This window comes from Corythoichthys intestinalis, chromosome 2 (genome assembly GCF_030265065.1).
Source record: "Corythoichthys intestinalis isolate RoL2023-P3 chromosome 2, ASM3026506v1, whole genome shotgun sequence".
Classification (NCBI taxonomy): Eukaryota; Metazoa; Chordata; class Actinopteri; order Syngnathiformes; family Syngnathidae; genus Corythoichthys; species Corythoichthys intestinalis.
Window position 1 is genome coordinate 22,777,945 of NC_080396.1, and position 19,333 is coordinate 22,797,277.

Below are 19,333 nucleotides of genomic sequence, written 5' to 3' on the forward strand. Positions count from 1 at the left end.
TAGAAGACACTCATACAGTAAACAACTTCATTTTAATTTCACGTTGTCTATCTTCCACATCACGTAATGCGTGACATCATGCCCTGCAGCACTCTAGTGCAATATGAATGATTGCTGCATGAAGCCAGAGCAGTTCAGATTATAGACTGCTGCATATACAGTAGAGAGAACAAGTATTTGATACACTGCCAATGGGTTTTCCCATTGCCTGTGTATCAAATACTTGTTCTCCCCGCTGTATAGTGTATTTGTGCTTATTGAATGTCCTTACTTTGCAGGAAAACCACTGCCTACGCATCAAGATTCTGGGGGATTGCTACTACTGCGTGTCGGGATTGCCGGAACCCCGGGCTGACCACGCCCACTGCTGCGTGGAGATGGGTGTGGACATGATCGAAGCCATCTCGTAAGTCAGATAAACGATAGATATATTTACATACACTATATCAGTTGTATGTAGCTTGACGTTTGATGAGATTGACTTTCGTAAATTCCTTCTAATTATCATCACTTACCTGGAGGACTGGACTCAAGGCAGGATTCAGATGTTTTATTGGTTAAAAAAAAGGTCTTTGTTTTTTTGTTTTTTTTTTAAACTTTCACTCAGTTTAAAAACAAACAAGGCACGATCTTTAAACAAAAAATCACTCCACCAAGGACGACAATCACGCTGTGAAAAACAAAAAGTAGCAAACAAACTGAAATGGCTTACAAAATTCTTCAGGATCAGATTCACTTGAAGTCTTTGGCTGTAGACCAGGGGTGTCCAATCCCGGTCCTCCAGAGCCCCTATTCAGCTTGTTTTCCATGTCTCCCTCCTCTAACACACCTGAATCAACTAATCAGGATCGTTATCAGGCTGCTGCAGAGCTTGCTGATTAGCCGATCATTTGATTCAGGTGTGTTAAAGGAGGGAGACACGGAAAACAAGCTGGACAGGGGCTCTCGAGGACCAGGGTTGGGCACCCCTGCTGTAGACGAACACAGGTGACGCGTCAGTAGACGATGACACCTACTTAAGATAATTGCCTAAGTCTTGATTTCTTTTTTTTTTTCTAAAAAAAAGAAATTGTTAGCAAATATAAAAAAAAAGTCAACAAATGGTTAATATTTTTACATATTTCCATTGTACGACATAATGCAAACCATAGTATAGTGCTTTGCTGGTGAGTATTGTAAAAACAGCTTTATTTTCACTTTACCAATTCTTTTATCTATATTTTATTATTTATCTATATTTTATCAATTTTATTTGTGATTTTTTACAACGTCACTCAGTAACATTTACATTACATTAATTACATTCCTGGCCATGAACAATTGGTACATTTATAAATAAATGAACAGCGGGTATTTATTATCAAATTTCTTGACTGGAGTGCAACTTAAGATGTGTCATGTAGGATTTCAGGGTACCCGCGGGTTATTAAAAGTATTAAAAAAGCATTGAATTTAGTTTTCCATTATTGAAGGTATTAAAAGTATTAAATTAGCTTTTGTAAGTCTGGAATTTTTTCACCGTGGTATTAATTTTCAAGAACATCTCAGTGCAACCTAAATTATATCCGTGACGAAGTTTTTTTTTCTTTTTTTTTTTAAATCAGAGATGATGCATAGAATTTTTACGATGCATTGCACTACAAATCGAAATGCAACTCGTGCGTGCCAAACCACCACAACCGGCAAAACGGAGAATCCATCCACCTCTGCATCGGGAATGCGTCCGTTTGTCGGTGGAACGAAAACCCTGCAGGCAGAAATATTGTGGATTCTGAACACCAAAACAGACCACCATTCATATACTTCAAATGAGTCCATTGGTGATCTGTTTCGGATATTACGTCATTTTTGGTCGGCATCGGCTGTCACAATGTTGGTCATATTGCGTTTTGTTCCAGAGGGAGCGTTCCCGATGTCTTAACTGTCTTTTGTAACGAATTTTCAGTTGGCAGAAAAAAAACGCACATTTTCTTAATGCTTAAATAGTCTCCATATTTTTATGAATATTATAAATGCATTTACACAATGAAATAACGCTGGAAAAGTTTGTTAAACATAATGTTGCTAAAATAGTGTTTTTTTCCGGAGGGAGCATTCCCGACTTCATAACTGCAGCCAATTTAAGCTCATCAAGACTTTAAGATAGAGGTAAAATCGGGCCTAAAAAGTCCAGCCCGACCCAAACTGGTCCGCGGGTATTAAAGCCCGACCTGCGTTTTGTGTGATAACATTTGTGACGATGTCTGCATAAAAGCCTGTCTTTTATAACGAATTCTCAGTTGGCAGAAAAAAACGCACATTTTCTTAATGTTTAAATAGACTAGATATTTTTATGATCATTATAAATTTATTTACACAACGAAATAACGCTGGAAAAGTTTGTTAAATGTTAATAAACAGATGCGGTTTTGCGGACTCGCAGAGGGGACGTTTAAAAAGGGCGTATAGGCACGTTCTAGCTCTGCAATTACCATACAGTGCCTTCTTTTTTTATCCAAATTATTTATTTTATAACAAGTATTCCTTAGTTTATCATTCATACATCGTTAATATATACTTATTTCAAAAAGTTAGCGAGAAATAATAATAATGATAATTGACATTTTAATTTTGGTCATGTTTTCAGTTTAATTTAGCTGTTTCCAGCTTGCTATGTTTATAATAGCAATGTTTATTTACCGCTTTTCCTCTTACTGCGAAGAGGGAGGAAGTTACATCGGCCGCCGCTATGATATTTAAGTCATCAACCAACTGCTGTAATCCGGGAATTTAACGCCTGCTTTCACGCACACGACTGCTTCCCATGTCAGTCGACACGGGAAATTGTTTTCACCCAAAACTGATGCACGGTTAAGTCCTGCGATATTCCCGTTGTTTTGGAGTATGTGATAGGGGCTCAAGTTACATCCAGATACTATAGGTTGCAGTATGCGAAGGCAGTGGACCTGCTTAAACATTTCGGTTTGCCTTTCGAATGAATGTGAATTTCGCCGTTTTAACTCGAGCGTTAGCCATGTTCACTGGGGTCTTGGCAGGTGCACTAGCGGCTAGCCTGTTACAGAAGATGGCTGGTCTGAGTCCTGTCCTCCTCCTCTTTTTGTCCATAATTATTGTGTGCGTGTGTGTGTTTAAAAAATTCTGACAGACTTTATAATGTTACTTTAAATGTGTTTTAATTGTATCTTCAATAAATGTGCATTCTTTTGTCAAACACACTTAGTAATTGAGGTTAAATTTGATGTTCAGTGCTTTATTTATTTAATATGATTCAATATGTTCTAAAAAATTGGTGTGAGAAAAGTATTAATTTTCAGTTGAAATGGCATTAAAAAAGGTCTTAAAAGTCTTGAATTTAGATCTATCAATCCTGGGGGGACCCTGGGATTTGGAACTTGTATGGCAAAAACTTACAAAGAAAGACCCGTCTTGGTGTTTAGATTTAGACTTGAACTCCATAATTGCATTTTTGTTTACATTTGAAAATCATTGTTTTCATTTCAACAGTTTTATATTTGACGGCAACATAGTTTGTGTGTATTGTATTAGAACATGGCATAACCCACCATGTGAATTTCAGCAAACACCTCTTGAAAAAATATCAATGAGTATCCAAAAATAGTTACATTTGTATTCAAGGATTGTGTTTTTGACAGAATTAGAAAAATGGCAAAATTTAAGGATTACAACTCAAAGAAAAAAAACACGTTAATTATGAAACATGAAATAAGCATGATGTTTGTATCTATTTAATTGAGTATGGCCAAAGTAAAAAATTACCTTGACTCGATTTACTTGTACATGTTACTTCCAAACATAATCAATTGGGTTGTTTTTTCATTTTTTTTTTCAAAATTTATAAATCATGTTTGTGTACACGTGTGTGTGGGGCTGTGTGTGCAGACTTGTGAGAGAGGTGACAGGAGTCAACGTGAACATGCGAGTGGGCATCCACAGCGGCCGTGTTCACTGCGGCGTGCTGGGCCTGCGTAAGTGGCAGTTTGACGTTTGGTCCAACGACGTGACGCTCGCCAACCAAATGGAGGCTGGCGGGAAGGCCGGGTGAGTTCCTCAAACCTTCTTTCTGCCATCACAATTTCTAACTTTGTTTGTATGCGTTTTGTATCTCAGGCGCATCCACATCACCAAAGCCACTCTTCAGTACCTCAACGAAGACTACGAAGTGGAGCCCGGGTTCGGAGGGGAGAGAAACGCCTACTTGAAGGAGAACAACATTGAAACCTTTCTAGTTTTGGGGTGCAGCCAAAAGAGGGTGAGCACAGAAGATCTCATCAAATGACACAAAAGAAAAAGTTCATTTCGAAAATTCAACCATGACACATAAACACTCTGTTGTTTCAGAAAGAGGAGAAAGCCATGATGGCGAAGATGCTGCGAGCCCGTGCAAATTCTGCTGAAGGATTGATGCCACGTTGGGTGCCTGATCGATCATTCTCCAGAACCAAGGAATCCAAAGTCTTCCGGCACATAGTATGATTAATTAAGAGAAAATATGAATTTGACCGCTTCATTAACTCACTGACTCCGACAGAATTCATAATTATCTCTAAGCAGCTTACTAGAAGGGGCTTGCCAAAATATTCACAACTCATTAAATGTTCATACAATAAATAATATTCAAAGACTATTCCATTAATGCTTATACGTTGTTGACGCTTATTCCAGTCATTTAACAAAACTAGGGTTGGGCATCGAGCATCAATGGGGCAGTAGATGATGGATGGATGGATGGATGGATGGATGGATGGATGGATGGATGGATGGATGGATGGATGGATGGATGGATGGATGGATGGATGGATGGATGGACGAGAATAAGTGGTATTATTACGTCGTGCTACGGTAGATATCACATGTATATAGAACTAGATGCGAAATGACAGGCTCGTCGGCGTTACTAAACAGCCGCTATCTTAAAGCAGTAGACTTCTCAGTCTATATAGCCTATATAAGCAGCTACGCATATTACATAGCGCGTTGCCGCTTCCGTTAAAATCAACAATATCAAAAGATCATCAAATTATAATCAGTAGAAGAATTTATACTAATGCTTCGTCGTAGCTCCCAGCAAAGGTACATGTATGGCAAAAGAATGTGTAAATGTTTTCTCCGTTTTTGAAAAATAAACAACTTTGTGAAAGTGCACTTCTGTGGAAAGAAACTTCATCACATTCAAGTTCAAAGACTGATATTTATATACAGGTTAAAAATAGCCCTGTGAGCAGTTCATATAATTTAAAAAAAACATTGAGAAGTTAAGACAATAACATAAACTATACAATTTTTTTTACCCTGCCTCTTTTTTATTTATTTATTTATTATCCTGCCTCTTAAAAGAATCAGAATCAAGAATCGTTTGGACCCGTAATGGAAACGTGGAATCGGGACCGTAGTCGTTCAATTTCAAACGATCCTCAACCCTAAACAAAACTATATGAGTCGATCCAGAATTGAAGGACATTTTACCTCCCACCCTAAATATCCCTTGTACAAATTGTAAAACATACAGTTTCTGAGTATTATTTACTTGTCCTGAGACCAAATCTAAAACAAATAAATAAAAAATAATAATAACACTAAAAAAAGAAGAAAAAAAAAAGTTCCTTGAAAATATTTTTATATTGCATCACATCTGTCTGGAGTATCCTCTAAAATGCTATTTTTTTCTTGTCCTACTCCTATGATGACCAAAATGAATCTTAAATAAAATAGTTAAAATAACATTTGATTTACTTTTCACTGTTTCTTATAACTGTGGGAACATTTGTCTGTTTGTTTTTGGGGTTTTTTTTTTTCAAACATAATATTTCAAATGGGAATTCTTATTGTTGGGATGCATGTGCTTGAAATCCTGTTACCAAAACCTTTTTCTCATGCTAGAAGAAAGCAATGAATACCCTATATCTGACAAAATCAGTTTTCCAAAAGAACAGCTAAAGAAATTGTCCTGTATGTCCTCTGTTATAAATTTTATACGTTTATAAAAGTGTTAGCCTTGATTAAATGTCTTACTCTACCTCATACAACCTTTAGATCAGAATGAGACAGATTTTTTATTCTTTTTGAAGTACTGTAAGTTTGTCCATTTGATCAGCAGTAACAGATAACTAAAGAGTTAGCGTCTACTCATGAGAAAAAGCTAATATTAGTATGAATTTGCAACCATGTTATTTCGATATTTATATTCACTGAAGGCTTATTTTTCAAGCATTTTGGTGCCAAAATTTCCCCCACTTCTGGAATAACCCATATTCTGCAAAGGGAATTCCTGAATGTTGAACTACAAATATCCATGGATCCACTGTGTATGACTACACAAGGGATTCCAGCACATGGTTTCTTTGTGAAGTTTTCAAGAACAAGTATCATTGGCTTCTCCTCCTCATTTCCCTCGCTGTCTCAGTGGGTTTTGAACCCTTGTGGCAAAGAGGCTGTAATTTGGAGCCTCTGAGCATTAATTAAAACTGTGCCTCTTAGGGATTATGTACAGTAGCTTTGCTTGTCTTAGGATCTCTTGTTTTTTTTTTTTTTTTTCTTGTTTTTTTTCTTGCCACACTCTGGCTGCACCATAATAGTCCTTTTCACTCTCTCTGTTTTTGTCTTCTCAGGGCATCGACGAAGCATCGAGCAAGGACATGTGAGTTGTTCCCTTATCAAATGTTTTGGATCTTTTATTATAAACTCATTGAATACTATTGACGGTCCATTTGCACTGGGAGGGTTGGCAGCGAATGAACGTTTGTTCAAACTAAGTGACAAACATATTTAAACTATAAAAAGATCATAATATTTTTTCTTTAATGCATTTTTTGTCAGGTTGTCAGATACAGACTTTCTTACAACGGAATATTAAGGCCACACAAAGAAAGGGGGAACAAATGAAATTACGAGAATAAAGTTACATAGATTTCACTCTCAGTTGATGGGACACGGGGCATCAGCCCGATCCGTTGGGGGCCTATTTTCAAAAACTTTAAAATTCAAATATTTTCAAAACCAAAGGCGCTAGCGACCTAAAACCAAAACAGGCACCTCCCTTAGGCACAAGCCTGTTAAGGGGGGGACTGACTATGTTGTCCCAGTCCTCAGGACCATAGGAGCCCCTGAATGACCCTTAATTTATTCACATATTTCTTTTTTATTTAAATCATTGTCTGATTAAATATTATGTTCTACTCGATATACAGTGGGGCAAATAAGTATTTAGTCAACCACTAATTGTGCAAGTTCTCCCACTTGAAAATATTAGAGAGGCCTGTAATTGTCAACATGGATAAACCTCAACCATGAGAGACCATGTGGAAAAAAAAAACAGAAAATTACATTGTTTGATTTTTAAAGAATTTTTACAGATTATTTGCAAATCATGGTGGAAAATTGCTTGGTCAATACCAAAAGTTCATCTCAGTACTTTGTTATGTACCCCTTTGTTGGCAATCTCAGAGTTCAAACGTTTTCTGTAACTGTTCACACGCTTTTCACACACTGTTCACTAAGGGTGTCAACAATAATCGATGCGGCGATGCATCCCGATGCGGGGCATGGACGATTCGATTCGATGCGGGCAACAAGCCGAATCGATTCAGCGCATTTTAAAATATATAAGTACGTTCAAAAATCTTCCCTGCGCAATTCTGGTGATGCAACGGATTTGGTTTCCCCATTTTTATTATTATTCTCATGTTTCATTTTTTACACACAACCTAACTCTGGTCAAGTTTCCCACCAACCTCGTAGAAGCCAAAATGTCTCCAGACCTCCACTTTCAATGTGTTAGGTGCATCAATAATCTTTCTCGCTCCCTCTTTCTCCGCTTCAGCCATTGTTATGTTATGTCCTATCTCTCTGCTCTCTCGATTAGAGCTTAGTTCGGGTCTAAAAAAATCCAGCCCGACTCGACCCGGCCCGCGTGTATTAAAGGCCGAGAGCCCGAGATTTTACGTTTGATTTGTAGGCTCGAGCCCGAAAACCCCCCGAAAATGTACATTTCATTTGTAGGCCCGAGCCCGTTTCAGCAGGAGGAGCAAATGCGGGGATGCAATGCGTGGTTGCGTTTTGTGTGATCACACCTGTGACGATGCCTATGTGCATAATGATAAATTAAAACCTGTCTTTTGTCACAAATTCTCCCAGATAAACAAGACTGTAAGATGCATATTCAATAAACATTTATATCGTTTATATTTGTGTGTCTGTTCTATCAGGTGGATAGTTTATGCTCATTTACTTGGCATAATGCAGCAACAGACATTTATTTTAATTTATTCGAGTTGGCAGAAAAAAACCGTAAGTTTTCTTAATGTTTAAAAAGTCTACATATTTTTATTATCATTATAAATGAGCGTAGACAACGAAATAACGCTGCAAATGTATGTTAAATATATTTCTGTTTCGGATATTGTGCTCACATGCATGGACGCGCCTCTCTGACAGAGGAACAGCTGCATATGCAAAAATAAACTAAAAAACTTTTAAATAACATTCTTTATTTTAATGACTCGCATCAGAACACAAAAGAACAAGCTGCCTTAATAAATAATAACATTTTAAGGAACACCATGCACGAACTCCACGATGTCCTGCTTAGCACGAAGAGGCGCAGCCCTCGAAACAAATGATAATAACGATGTGTGACTAATATCATCTTGTAGGCCAGTACTGTTTTTAAAATGCCTGCTCAGCGTGAAGGTGCCAATCTTTCTGCTCTCGTATGAGAGCAAAGCGCGCGCCACCTTTGTTGCATTCGGCCAGGCTGACACATTTTTCTGTATGCATCTTCCACTATCAATTTAAATCCTTTCCACACACCACTCGTGGATTCTTGCCTTTTCAATCCCCCCGTCTTTAGTTTGCTTTTCGCCTCTTGGTGCTCTGTATCGAAATCCGAAAAGGAAATACCAGGATGCAGACTCGCGGAGAGCACGAGAGCGCGAGGGGAAGATTAAAAGGAGGGCGGGGCCACGGCGTTCATGTGCGCAACCAATGCACTGTCTCAACTGTGGCTCATGGTTTGGATTACCAAAGCGCCTTCTCTGTTTTTTTTTTTTTTTTCAACGTATTTATTTTATAACAAGTATTCCTTAGTTTAACTTCCATACATCGTTTTAGTCTGCAAATATATATTTATTTAAAAAAGTTAGCGAGAGAGAAGTCCGGCCTGACCCGACCCGACCCGCACGTAAATGATTGACATTTTGCGATAAAGATGCTGCTGCACTACAATATTTTCTTTGTCGTTTTCTTTAATACTTACTTGAATATTTTTATTGATGGGTCGTTGTGACTAAAATACAATGACTCTTATTACTGATTTTGCACAGGAGTTCAGATGTTGCACTGTGTGAAAGGCTGCTACTGTGTGTAAAAAAAGAGAAAGCTCTGGTCTCATTCAAAGCACTAATTAAATGCTGTGATCTTTTTTATTTTTTTTTATTTTTAATATATATCTGAAAGTATGCTATTTTCATTTGACTTCAACCAGGAGTGACACAAGAGTCAATAAAAAGTTGTTTAATGTCTGACCACTTGTGTTGCCTCATGATTCACAAAAAATATGCTTTGCTTTAGAATTTTAATGCATCCCAGGCTTTAATGCATCGCGATGCCTTGCCGAATCGAACCGAATCGAATCGTGACCCTCTGAATCGAATCGAATCGAATTGAATCGAATCGTGGCCCTCCGAATCGTAATCGAATCGAATCGTGAGGGCAGTGCCGATGCACACCTCTACTGTTCACTAGAGCTGGGAATCTTTGGGCACCTAAAGATTCGATTACGATTACGATTCAGAGGCTCCGATTCGATTATAAAACGATTATTGATGCACCCCCCTTCTTTAAACATTTTTTTTTTTTTTTAATGTTTTGTACATTAGTTCCAAAATTGTTCAAAAATACTCTCAGGCTAAACCAAACTACTATTTCAGAAATAAATATACAAAATTAACAGTAAATAAAAAACTCCAGTCCCCATTCTGTATCAGCAGCTTTAAACTACATTCAATTAATTTAATGTTGTGAATCAACTGTTGAAGTTGTTAAAATTGCTCCCGTTATTCCATAATTTCCCTTTTGTCTACTTTCGACATGTGAAAGTTTTAAAACTATTTTAAAGATAGATTCAAGTCAATATTTTACCGATTTGGGAGTATTTTAGATAAAAAGTTAATTAGGTTCGCTACAACAGCCTTGCAGGAAAGTGTACTGCTTTAAGATGGCGGCCTTTTACTAACGCCCGCATCTAGCTTTTTGTAGATGTGCTGCTAACGCTACCAGATCTATAATGCATCTAGTCCTATATAAATGATATCTATCGTAACATTATGCGGATGTACTTTGTAGCAGCTTTTCGGCAGCAGTCAGGTATGTTGTTGTGTTTTTTTATCTCGTGGCATGAGTTGAGCTACAGCCGTGAGTTGAGCATTGGCATTACCCGAGGGGCCGGGTAATGAGAAGCATGATGCTTAGCTACTCTCGCTCCGTTCTTCATTGTGCCGAAGACCGCGCGGCGCGCTGAGTGTGTTGTACTTTCGCTTTACTTGGCATATTTCAATAATTGGAATTTGGATGTTTGTGAATCGTTCTCGAATCTTCCACGGCCGAATCGCGAATAATCTAAGAATCAGAAATTTTGCACACCTCTACTGTTCACAGACATTCCTTCATGCAGATCTCCTCTATAGTAGTGATGTTTTGGGGCTGTTGTTGGGCAACACGGACTTTCAAGTCCCTCCACAGATTTTCTGTGGGGTTTTTTTCACTCAAAATCTCCCATTCCATTCATTCTTTCCTTTACACAGATCAGTTGTCCTGGTCCCTTTGCAGAAAAACAGCCCCAAAGCATGATGTTTCCACCCCCATACTTCACAGTGGGTATGGTGTTCTTCGGCTGCAATTCAGTATTCTTTCTCCTCCAAACACGCGAACCTGTGTTTTACCAAAAAGTTCTATTTTGGTTTCATCTGACCATAACACATTCTCTCAGTCCTCGTCTGGATCATCCAAATGCTTTCTAGCGAACCGCAGATGGACCTGGACGTGTACTGGCTTCAGCAGGGGGTCACGTCTGGCAGTGCAGGATTTGAATCCCTGGCGGCGCATTGTGTTACTGATAGTAGCCTTTGTTACTGTGGTCCCAGCTCTCTGTCAGTCATTCGCTAGGTCCCCCCGTGTGGTTCTGGGATTTCTGCTCACCGTTCTTATCATTTTGACGCCACGGGGTGAGATCTTGCATGGAGCCCCAGATCGAGAGAGATTATCAGTGGTCTTGTATGTCTTCCTTTTTCTAATAATTGCTCCCACAGTTGATTTCTTTACACCAAGCGCTTTACCTATTGCAGATTCAGTCTTCCCAGCCTGGTGCAGGTCTACAATTTTGTCTCTGGTGTCCTTCGACAGCTCTTTGGTCTTGGCCATAGTGGAGTTTGGAGTGTGACTGACTGAAGTTGTGGACAGGTGTCTTTTATACCGATAATGAATTAAAACAGGTGCCATTAATACAGGTAACGAGTGGAGCCTCGTTAGAACTCGTTAGAAGAAGTTAGACCTCTTTGACAGCCAGAAATATTGCTCGTTTGTAGGTGACCAAAAACTTATTTTCCACACTAATTTGGAAATAAATTATTTAAAAATCAAACAATGTGATTTTCTCTTTTTTTTTTCCACATTCTGTCTCTCATGGTTGAGGTTTAGCCATGTTGACAATTACAGGCCTCTCTAATATTTTCAAGTCGGTGAACTTGCACAATTGGTGGTTGACTAAATACTTATTTGCCCCAGTGTATACTTCAAAACTTTAACATAGTAAATATTTCAAATATTTTTTTTTTTCCTTTTTCTGCAGACTTACCGGTAACCCCCCCCCCCCACCCCCACCCCCAGTTTTCAACAGCTAATAAATTACTCAATTTTCACATCAGAAACTTAATACTTGAGGAAAGCATGCAAAACATTCATAATTTTACTCAACAAAAGCAAAATTTGCATTTTTAGATATCGAATCACAACTTATTTAGGTTTAATTCCGATGTTGCTGTTGCCTCAGCACGTCTTGCAGGCTATCTGGCACTCGTACTTTTTGGATTGAAATATTACATAAAATATAACACGCAAAATGCGACTTTTTTGTATGGACGCAGAAATGTTTTATTTACAATTTTTTGCCAAAAATCAGGCAGTTGGCCGAAAATTACCTGTTCATTTTAATGTAAAGTTACCCTATTGTGTATGGATACAACATGGCGGCCATCACAAAACAAAGAGCTTTTTAAGTTGAAAGCTCTTGTAAATAAATGCGTAAATCCCAGAATTTCTATAGATATGAACGTAAAACAGTTTAGATTCTTGGTTAAAAGCAAAAAAAAACGGCAGTTATCGTTCATTTTACGTAAATATTTCAATTTTATTATAATATTATTTATATATAATAATTACATTGAATCCTCGACCAAATCACTCTTGAGACACTCCTGCCTGCTTGTATGCAGTAAAACCTTCGTCCTCTTCCACCTAGATCCAGCGTTTGAGCGCAGTGTGTGTTTGAGTTTATAGCCTCTGCCTGTCCCGGCCTCTTTCGGCAAGGCGTGGCACAATGTCTGTAGGAGCTGTCTAGTCAACTGATGGTGAAGTCTATGAAAGTATATTACAAGATTGAAGTCGCTAAATTACGTATTTTAACATTACGTAATCTGTATGGATGCAGTCAACTGATTTAGCTAAATTAGCTAAATATTACTTAAAATACGTAAAACCTTTTATCTCTTCTTGTCTGGGAGCTACAACGGGAGTGTAGTTTAAATCCTCATATTGATTATAATTTTATTTTACCAATTCTAAAATACAACCTCAGCAGATGCTCTCAGTATTGTTTTGTTCATTTTAACGGAGGCAGCGAAGTGCTACGTACATGATTACGTGGTAGCAAATTTAGCTAAATTAGCTGCATTTCATCCATACATATAACGTAATGGTTTGTAAAGTAACAAGTTTAATATCATATTACGACTTTTTTCCATTAATTTATGAATATTATGAGATTAATTCAATTCTCTGCCCTGATGAACTCGCCTAAGTATCCTTGAGCAAGATACTGAACCCCACATTGCTCCTGGTGCTGGGTCACCAGTAGGTAGATGGCGATGTTGTGTAAAGCGCTTTGAGCGCTTTGAAAGGTTGAAAAAGCGCTATATAAGTATAACACCATTAAATTCCTGTAATTTTTTCTCGTAATATTATGTAAAGTGACGACTTTGAGCTCATAATATTACGACTTTTTTTCCTCGCTTTATATAATTTCGTAATATTGCAACGTGTGACGTTACTCTCGTAAAATTACGAAAATAAAGTCAAAAGATTACAATTTCATTCTTGTAGGCTTTTTTTCTTTCTTTCTTTGAGTGGCCCTAAGAGTCTGACATACAGTACTTTCTTAAATGTAATTTTTATGTTAAAAAAATGACCTAAAGGTTGTGGCTATCCATTTTGCAACAGCAGATATACTCTGCCGCTGTTCTTGGAAATTTTCATCTTAATCCTCAATTTTTTCGACTAAACTTTGAAGTAGTACGTGTCGAAAATTGAATTTTCCAACACTGCCTGTTAGACGCTGCACTCAGGAGGCCCTAAACCCTGAAGACGAAGTGGATGAGTTTCTGGGCCGAGCCATCGACGCGCGCAGCATCGACCAGCTGCGCAAAGACCATGTCAAGAACTTCCTGCTCACATTTCAAACTGCTGAACTGGAGAAAAAAGTGCTTGCCGCCGCTGGATATTACGTGTTTAATCTTCGATAAACTTAATTTTCATCTGTGTTGTCTCTTTTCAGTACTCCAAAAAGGTGGACGATGGCTTTGGTGGCTATGTGGCCTGCGCCCTCCTAGTTTTCTGCTGCATCTGCATCATTCAGATAATTGTCGTGAAAAAGTAAGAATCTCTCATCTTGTCCCAGTTCCTCAGAATGCTGGCCCTTGATGGGAGTTAAACATGGACACTAATGACTGCGCCTTTTGGTTTTTTTCCGTCTCTTCTGCAGAACACTGCTTATGCTGGGTCTCTACATTGGCATCTTTATCATTCTAACCAACATTCTCTTCATATGTTCCATCTACTCCTGCGTCAAAGTAAGCAACCGTTGATCTGATTCCTGTAGATGAGGTGTGGCATGGCCAAATCAGGTTTAGGGATGAAACACTGAACGGTTCATTGAATTTTTTAATCAGACTATTTGTGGTATATACTAACACTTGAATATTTCATTATGGTTAATATTGTGCTGAATAGAGTATTTCATCGATTATTGCACTCTAATGAACAAATCAAATTGGCCCTCATCAAAAATGGAAAAGACATATTTTGAGACAGCACTATTTATTAAGGACAAAAAACCTGAAGTTGCAATATATTGTACTCATTGAAATTTGCAGTTGTAGAAGAAAGTAAATGCCACACAATATCACACTGTTTTTACATCATTTATTTGGGAATATAATAGTTTATAGGGGCAAGTGATTATTTTTTTTGTCATTTTAAAAAATTGAACCTCGTAAAGACCTGGTGTCCACATACAGTGGGCCAAATAAGTATATAGTCAACCACCAATTGTGCAAGTTCTCCTACTTGAAAAGATTAGAAAAGCCTGTAATTGTCAACATGGGTAAACCTCAACCATGAGAGACTGAATGTGAAAAAAAAAACAGAAAATCACATTGTTTGATTTTTAAAGATTTCCAAATTAGAGTGGAAAATAAGTATTTGGTCACCTACAAACAAGCAAGATTTCTGGCTGTCAAAGAGGTCTAACTTCTTCTAACGAGGTCTAACGAGGCTCCACTCATTACCTGTATGAATGGCACCTGTTTTAACTCATTATCGGTATAAAAGCCACCTACCTGTCCACAATCTCAGTCAGTCACACTCCAAACTCCACTATGGCCAAGACCAAAAAGCTGTCGAAGGACACCAGAGACAAAGCTGTAGACCTGCACCAGGCTGGGAAGACTGAATTTGCATTAGGTAAAACGCTTGGTGTAAATAAATCAACTGTGGAGCAATTATTATAAAATGGAAGACATACAAGACCACTGATAATCTCCATCGATCTGGGGCTCCATGCAAGATCTCACCCCGTGGCGTCAAAATGATAACAAGAACGGTGAGCAAAAATCCCAGAACCACATGGGGGGACCTCGTGAATGAACTACAGAGAGCTGGGACCACAGTAACAAAGGCTACTATCCGTAACACAATGTGCCGCCAGGGACTCAAATCCTGCACTGCCAGACGTGTCCCCATGCTGTAGAAATTACACGTCCAGGCCCGTCTGCGGTTTGCTAGAGAGCATTTGGATGATCCAGAAGAGGACTGGGAGAATGTGTTATGGTCAGATGAAACCAAAATAGAACTTTTTGGTAGAAACACAGGTTCTCGTGTTTGGAGGAGAAAGAATACTGAATTGCATCCGAAGAACACCATACCCACTGTGAAGCATGGGGGTGGAAACATCATGCTTTGGGGCTTTTTTTTCTGCAGAGGGACCAGGATGACTGATCTGTGCAAAGGAAAGAATGAATAGGGCCATGTATTGAGAGATTTTGAGTAAAAATCTCCTTCCATCAGCAAGGGCATTGAAGATGAGACGTGGCTGGGTCTTTCAGCATGACAATGATCCCAAACACACAGCCAGGGCAACAAAGGTGTAGCTTCGTAAGAAGCATTTCAAGGTTCTGGAGTGGCCTAGCCAGTCTCCAGATCTCAACCCCATAGAAAATCTGTGGAGGGAGTTGAAAGTCTGTTTTGCCCAACAACAGCCCCAAAACACCACTGCTCTAGAGGAGATCTGCATTGAGGAATGGGCCAAAATACCAGCTACAGTGTGTGAAAACCTTGTGAAGAGTTACAGAAAACGTTTGGCCTCCGTTATTGCCAACAAAGGGTACAAAACAAAGTATTGAGAAGAACTTTTGTTTTTTTTTTCCATATTCTGTCTCTCATGGTTGAGGTTCACCCATGTTGACAATTACAGGCCTCTCTAATCTTTTCAAGTGGGAGAACTTGCACTATTAGTGGTTGACTAAATACTTATTTGCCCCACTGTCTACATAGTTATGTGCTTTTTTTTTTTTTTTCCCAATGTCTCAAGCCTCTCACACTAGTGTTGTGATTGACTGGGCGATCGCAATCGATGCAATTTGCACCCCTGGCCTAGGTCATTTTTTGTAAAAATGGTTACGATTGTTTAAAAAGATTTTTACATGGAAAATCAACAAATGGTTTTGTTTTTCTGCGTTTCTTGAAAAATCTGAACAAAAAACTTAAAGGAAGTGACAAGTGGTTGACATATTCATACCATATTTAATGACCAAAATCTATTTGAATGACTGAATTTGTCACTAATGTGGCAATCGCTGTGTTGTCTGCTCTTACGTCTTGAAGCTCTTTCCAACCGCCTTGCAGACGCTAACCAAGAAGATCGTGCAGTCCCGTGCGAACAGTACGCTCGTGGCCGTCTTCACCATCCTACTCCTCTTCATTGCTTCTTTCGCTAACATGGTACGCTTTTGCATATTCATATCATGTAACAGTTTTGACTTGTGACATTAGACATGACTGGAATGCTGACAAGAGTGTGTCCTCAATGGTTTGCTATGCAGACACATTTTATTCAAGAGCGAACTGAGTGCATGAAGTTTAGAAACTTAACAGTAATTTTTCCCAAGCGGAAAAACATGAACAGTCAGGAGCATGTAGTGGGGAAGTGTGTGCATGAGTAGTGAAGCCCCTATCGGCGTTTTGGCCTCCTGTCTAAATACAACTTGTGTGCATTGTCTAAAAGTAACAAGATAATTTCCAAATGTCCCAGATTAATGCTTCCACCATTTTGTGTGTTGAGGCCGGTTGCCCGGTAACTAGATGTTGACAGTCATGCACGACGATACTATTGTGTTTGTGTGTGAATGCATACGTACGCGCAGCCTCCTGTGAAAAGCCAACTTGTTCAATTTAAGTGGTATCTCCTGACCTTTTGCTGATGTTGAATGTCTGGCTTGCTAGTTTACGTGCAGCAGAGCTGAACTGAAAGACTGCATGGCCGAGGAGCATCCGAACACGACAGTGACCCTCTGTCTGCTTCACAACCTCACCAGGGCAGCCAAGGACGGCTTGAGTGTGTGTTCCGGCCAGGTCATCCCCTGCCATTTCCCGGAGGTCAGTCTCATAGCATTTAATGTGCAATACAGAACATAATATCATACATAATTCATTAGGTATGTGGTGACTGTATGGGTGTCAAACTCTAGCCACATCACTGTTGTGGTTTCACTCAGAGGTTTATAATCTGAATGTATTTCACCTCATCATATTACATTTACACAATTGCCACTTTATTTTATTGTTGTAGGATTTCACTCCATTAACAATGTGTTGACTAAAGGGGTACAGCAATCACAATTTTCTGGCTTATCATTGATTTGAACCATGACCTGCTGACCTCCATATTTGCGATGTTTTTCATAAACAACAGCACGCAACTTTAATAATCCAATCAATCTTGTTTAATTGTAAAACACTAAACGTTACCCATGAACCAAGACTTGTTTTTTTGTGTTTTTTTTTTTTAACAGCACATGCAGTAGTTCTTAATTATGTGCCACTCCGGTACTCAGTATCGGTATTGGCGCCCGATATGGCTATTTTTGGAGTATCGGACAGTATCGGATTTGGTGAAGATTGGATCTGATCCAGTTGTCGCGTGCTTTCAATACCATCGTGCTTTTCGGCTGCTGTAAATCAAATCACTAGGCAAATATGTCCTACTACTCCTCTTTACAAACTATTGATAGTAACAGTAACGTAATGTGTAATATTTTTGAGATGGTACCAGCAGAGCCCGATTTAGTACAAAAAATATGATTTTTTTTTTTTTGCATTATTTGTACTGCTCTAAAAATATAGGGATTGGATCAGGATCGGATAAATATAGGCAGAACATATCTTGATAAGAAAGGCTCAGATCGGAAGTTAAAAAAAAAAATAATAACATCCCTGACTTCTTCCCCCAAAATAAGAACTTTTCTTTCCAAACTAATAGCTTGTATCTTCGTTGACAAAAAATTAAAATGCAGCAGAGTTTTGTTTTACTAATAGAAAATCACATGACTTGAGGAAAAGGATCAATTTTCTGGAGAATAGATCACTACTAAATTATGTCAGGTCTCGTAAGTTTTTATTTTTCTTATCTTAATGTCTTTTACTGCTGCAACAATTTGAATCTGAGCATTTACTAAAAAGGCATTATCTGAGTGACTTCACTCACAAAGGAAAGAGTGAGGGCATCTAGCACCCACCAGTGACAATTTGGTAAGTCAATACGAATTCCACTCCTTCCCATATTTATAAAGTAAAGAGCAACATACATTACAATCATTAAAGGGAACCTCAGACTTAAAGACTTGTAGGCTCTAATAAGCCACAATTGTTCTCTTTTATTAAAATATGTTATTAGAAACACATAAAATATTGCTTACTACGGAGGGCGCCATGTTTTATGGACGCTCGGGGTGATGACGTAGATTGTCACTGTCACTCGATGAATACTACCGGATTACAGCAATTCTTTCTATGCGGCTAGACATCCAACACATGCGCCCATCGGTTAAAAGCAGCGAGTAATTACTATTTGTGTTTTTATTGAGTCTTTTATTACCTTTTCATTGCTTCAAAATACTTTTGCATGTTTCCCTCTTATACTTTTAAGTATTGTGGTGTTTTTTTTGGTAGCTTTAAAGTAGATTGCTTAATCTGTTGACCACATTAGTCACGCAGCCTATTCAAACCACCCTTATTTGATATTACTACGTTTAAGTATTTTCTTATGGCATCTTTAGTATGTTCTGTCTCCATGCATCTAAACAAAACAAGCTGAAGCGCACGGTAGTCCTTTGGGTGTCAAATTCGCCTTTTGTAGGACGTTACGTAAGTATAGCACACCTTTTTTTTTTTTTTCCCCCTACTCTCATCAAGTCTCTTCCCGTCTTTCCTGTTTATTTTGCTTTTGCTGCTAGTTTTGTGAAATATCCACAGGGCTGTCATGCTATTTAATGGTCTTCTCAGATTCAAATTTAAAGGGTTGAACGGATGACGTTTATGTCGCCCGGCAGCCTTACCATGTGACATCACCTCCCTGCGACGTCAACGACAATGGCGACCTACTAGTTAGAAACTTTTTACAAATTGTATAAAAACGAAAGCATCAAGAGGGGTTTAAATATCAAATTATTTTAATTCATAATAACTAGGGCTGTCAATTTTAATCGAGTTAATC

At 38.5% G+C, this 19,333-nt stretch overlaps 1 protein-coding gene across 1 annotated transcript in view; it reads left to right on the forward strand.

Moving 5' to 3' along the window:
* The window catches only part of LOC130904824 (adenylate cyclase type 6-like), a 121,516-nt gene that overhangs the window by 83,103 nt on the left and 19,080 nt on the right, over positions 1–19,333 (forward strand). Inside the window, exons 7-16 of the mRNA XM_057817879.1 lie at positions 279–406; positions 3,901–4,059; positions 4,129–4,270; positions 4,360–4,488; positions 6,627–6,655; positions 13,619–13,766; positions 13,841–13,938; positions 14,048–14,135; positions 16,447–16,563; positions 17,065–17,217. Coding sequence (XP_057673862.1) covers positions 279–406; positions 3,901–4,059; positions 4,129–4,270; positions 4,360–4,488; positions 6,627–6,655; positions 13,619–13,766; positions 13,841–13,938; positions 14,048–14,135; positions 16,447–16,563; positions 17,065–17,217 — 1,191 coding nt within the window. The remainder of the gene's footprint in view (positions 1–278; positions 407–3,900; positions 4,060–4,128; positions 4,271–4,359; positions 4,489–6,626; positions 6,656–13,618; positions 13,767–13,840; positions 13,939–14,047; positions 14,136–16,446; positions 16,564–17,064; positions 17,218–19,333) is intronic.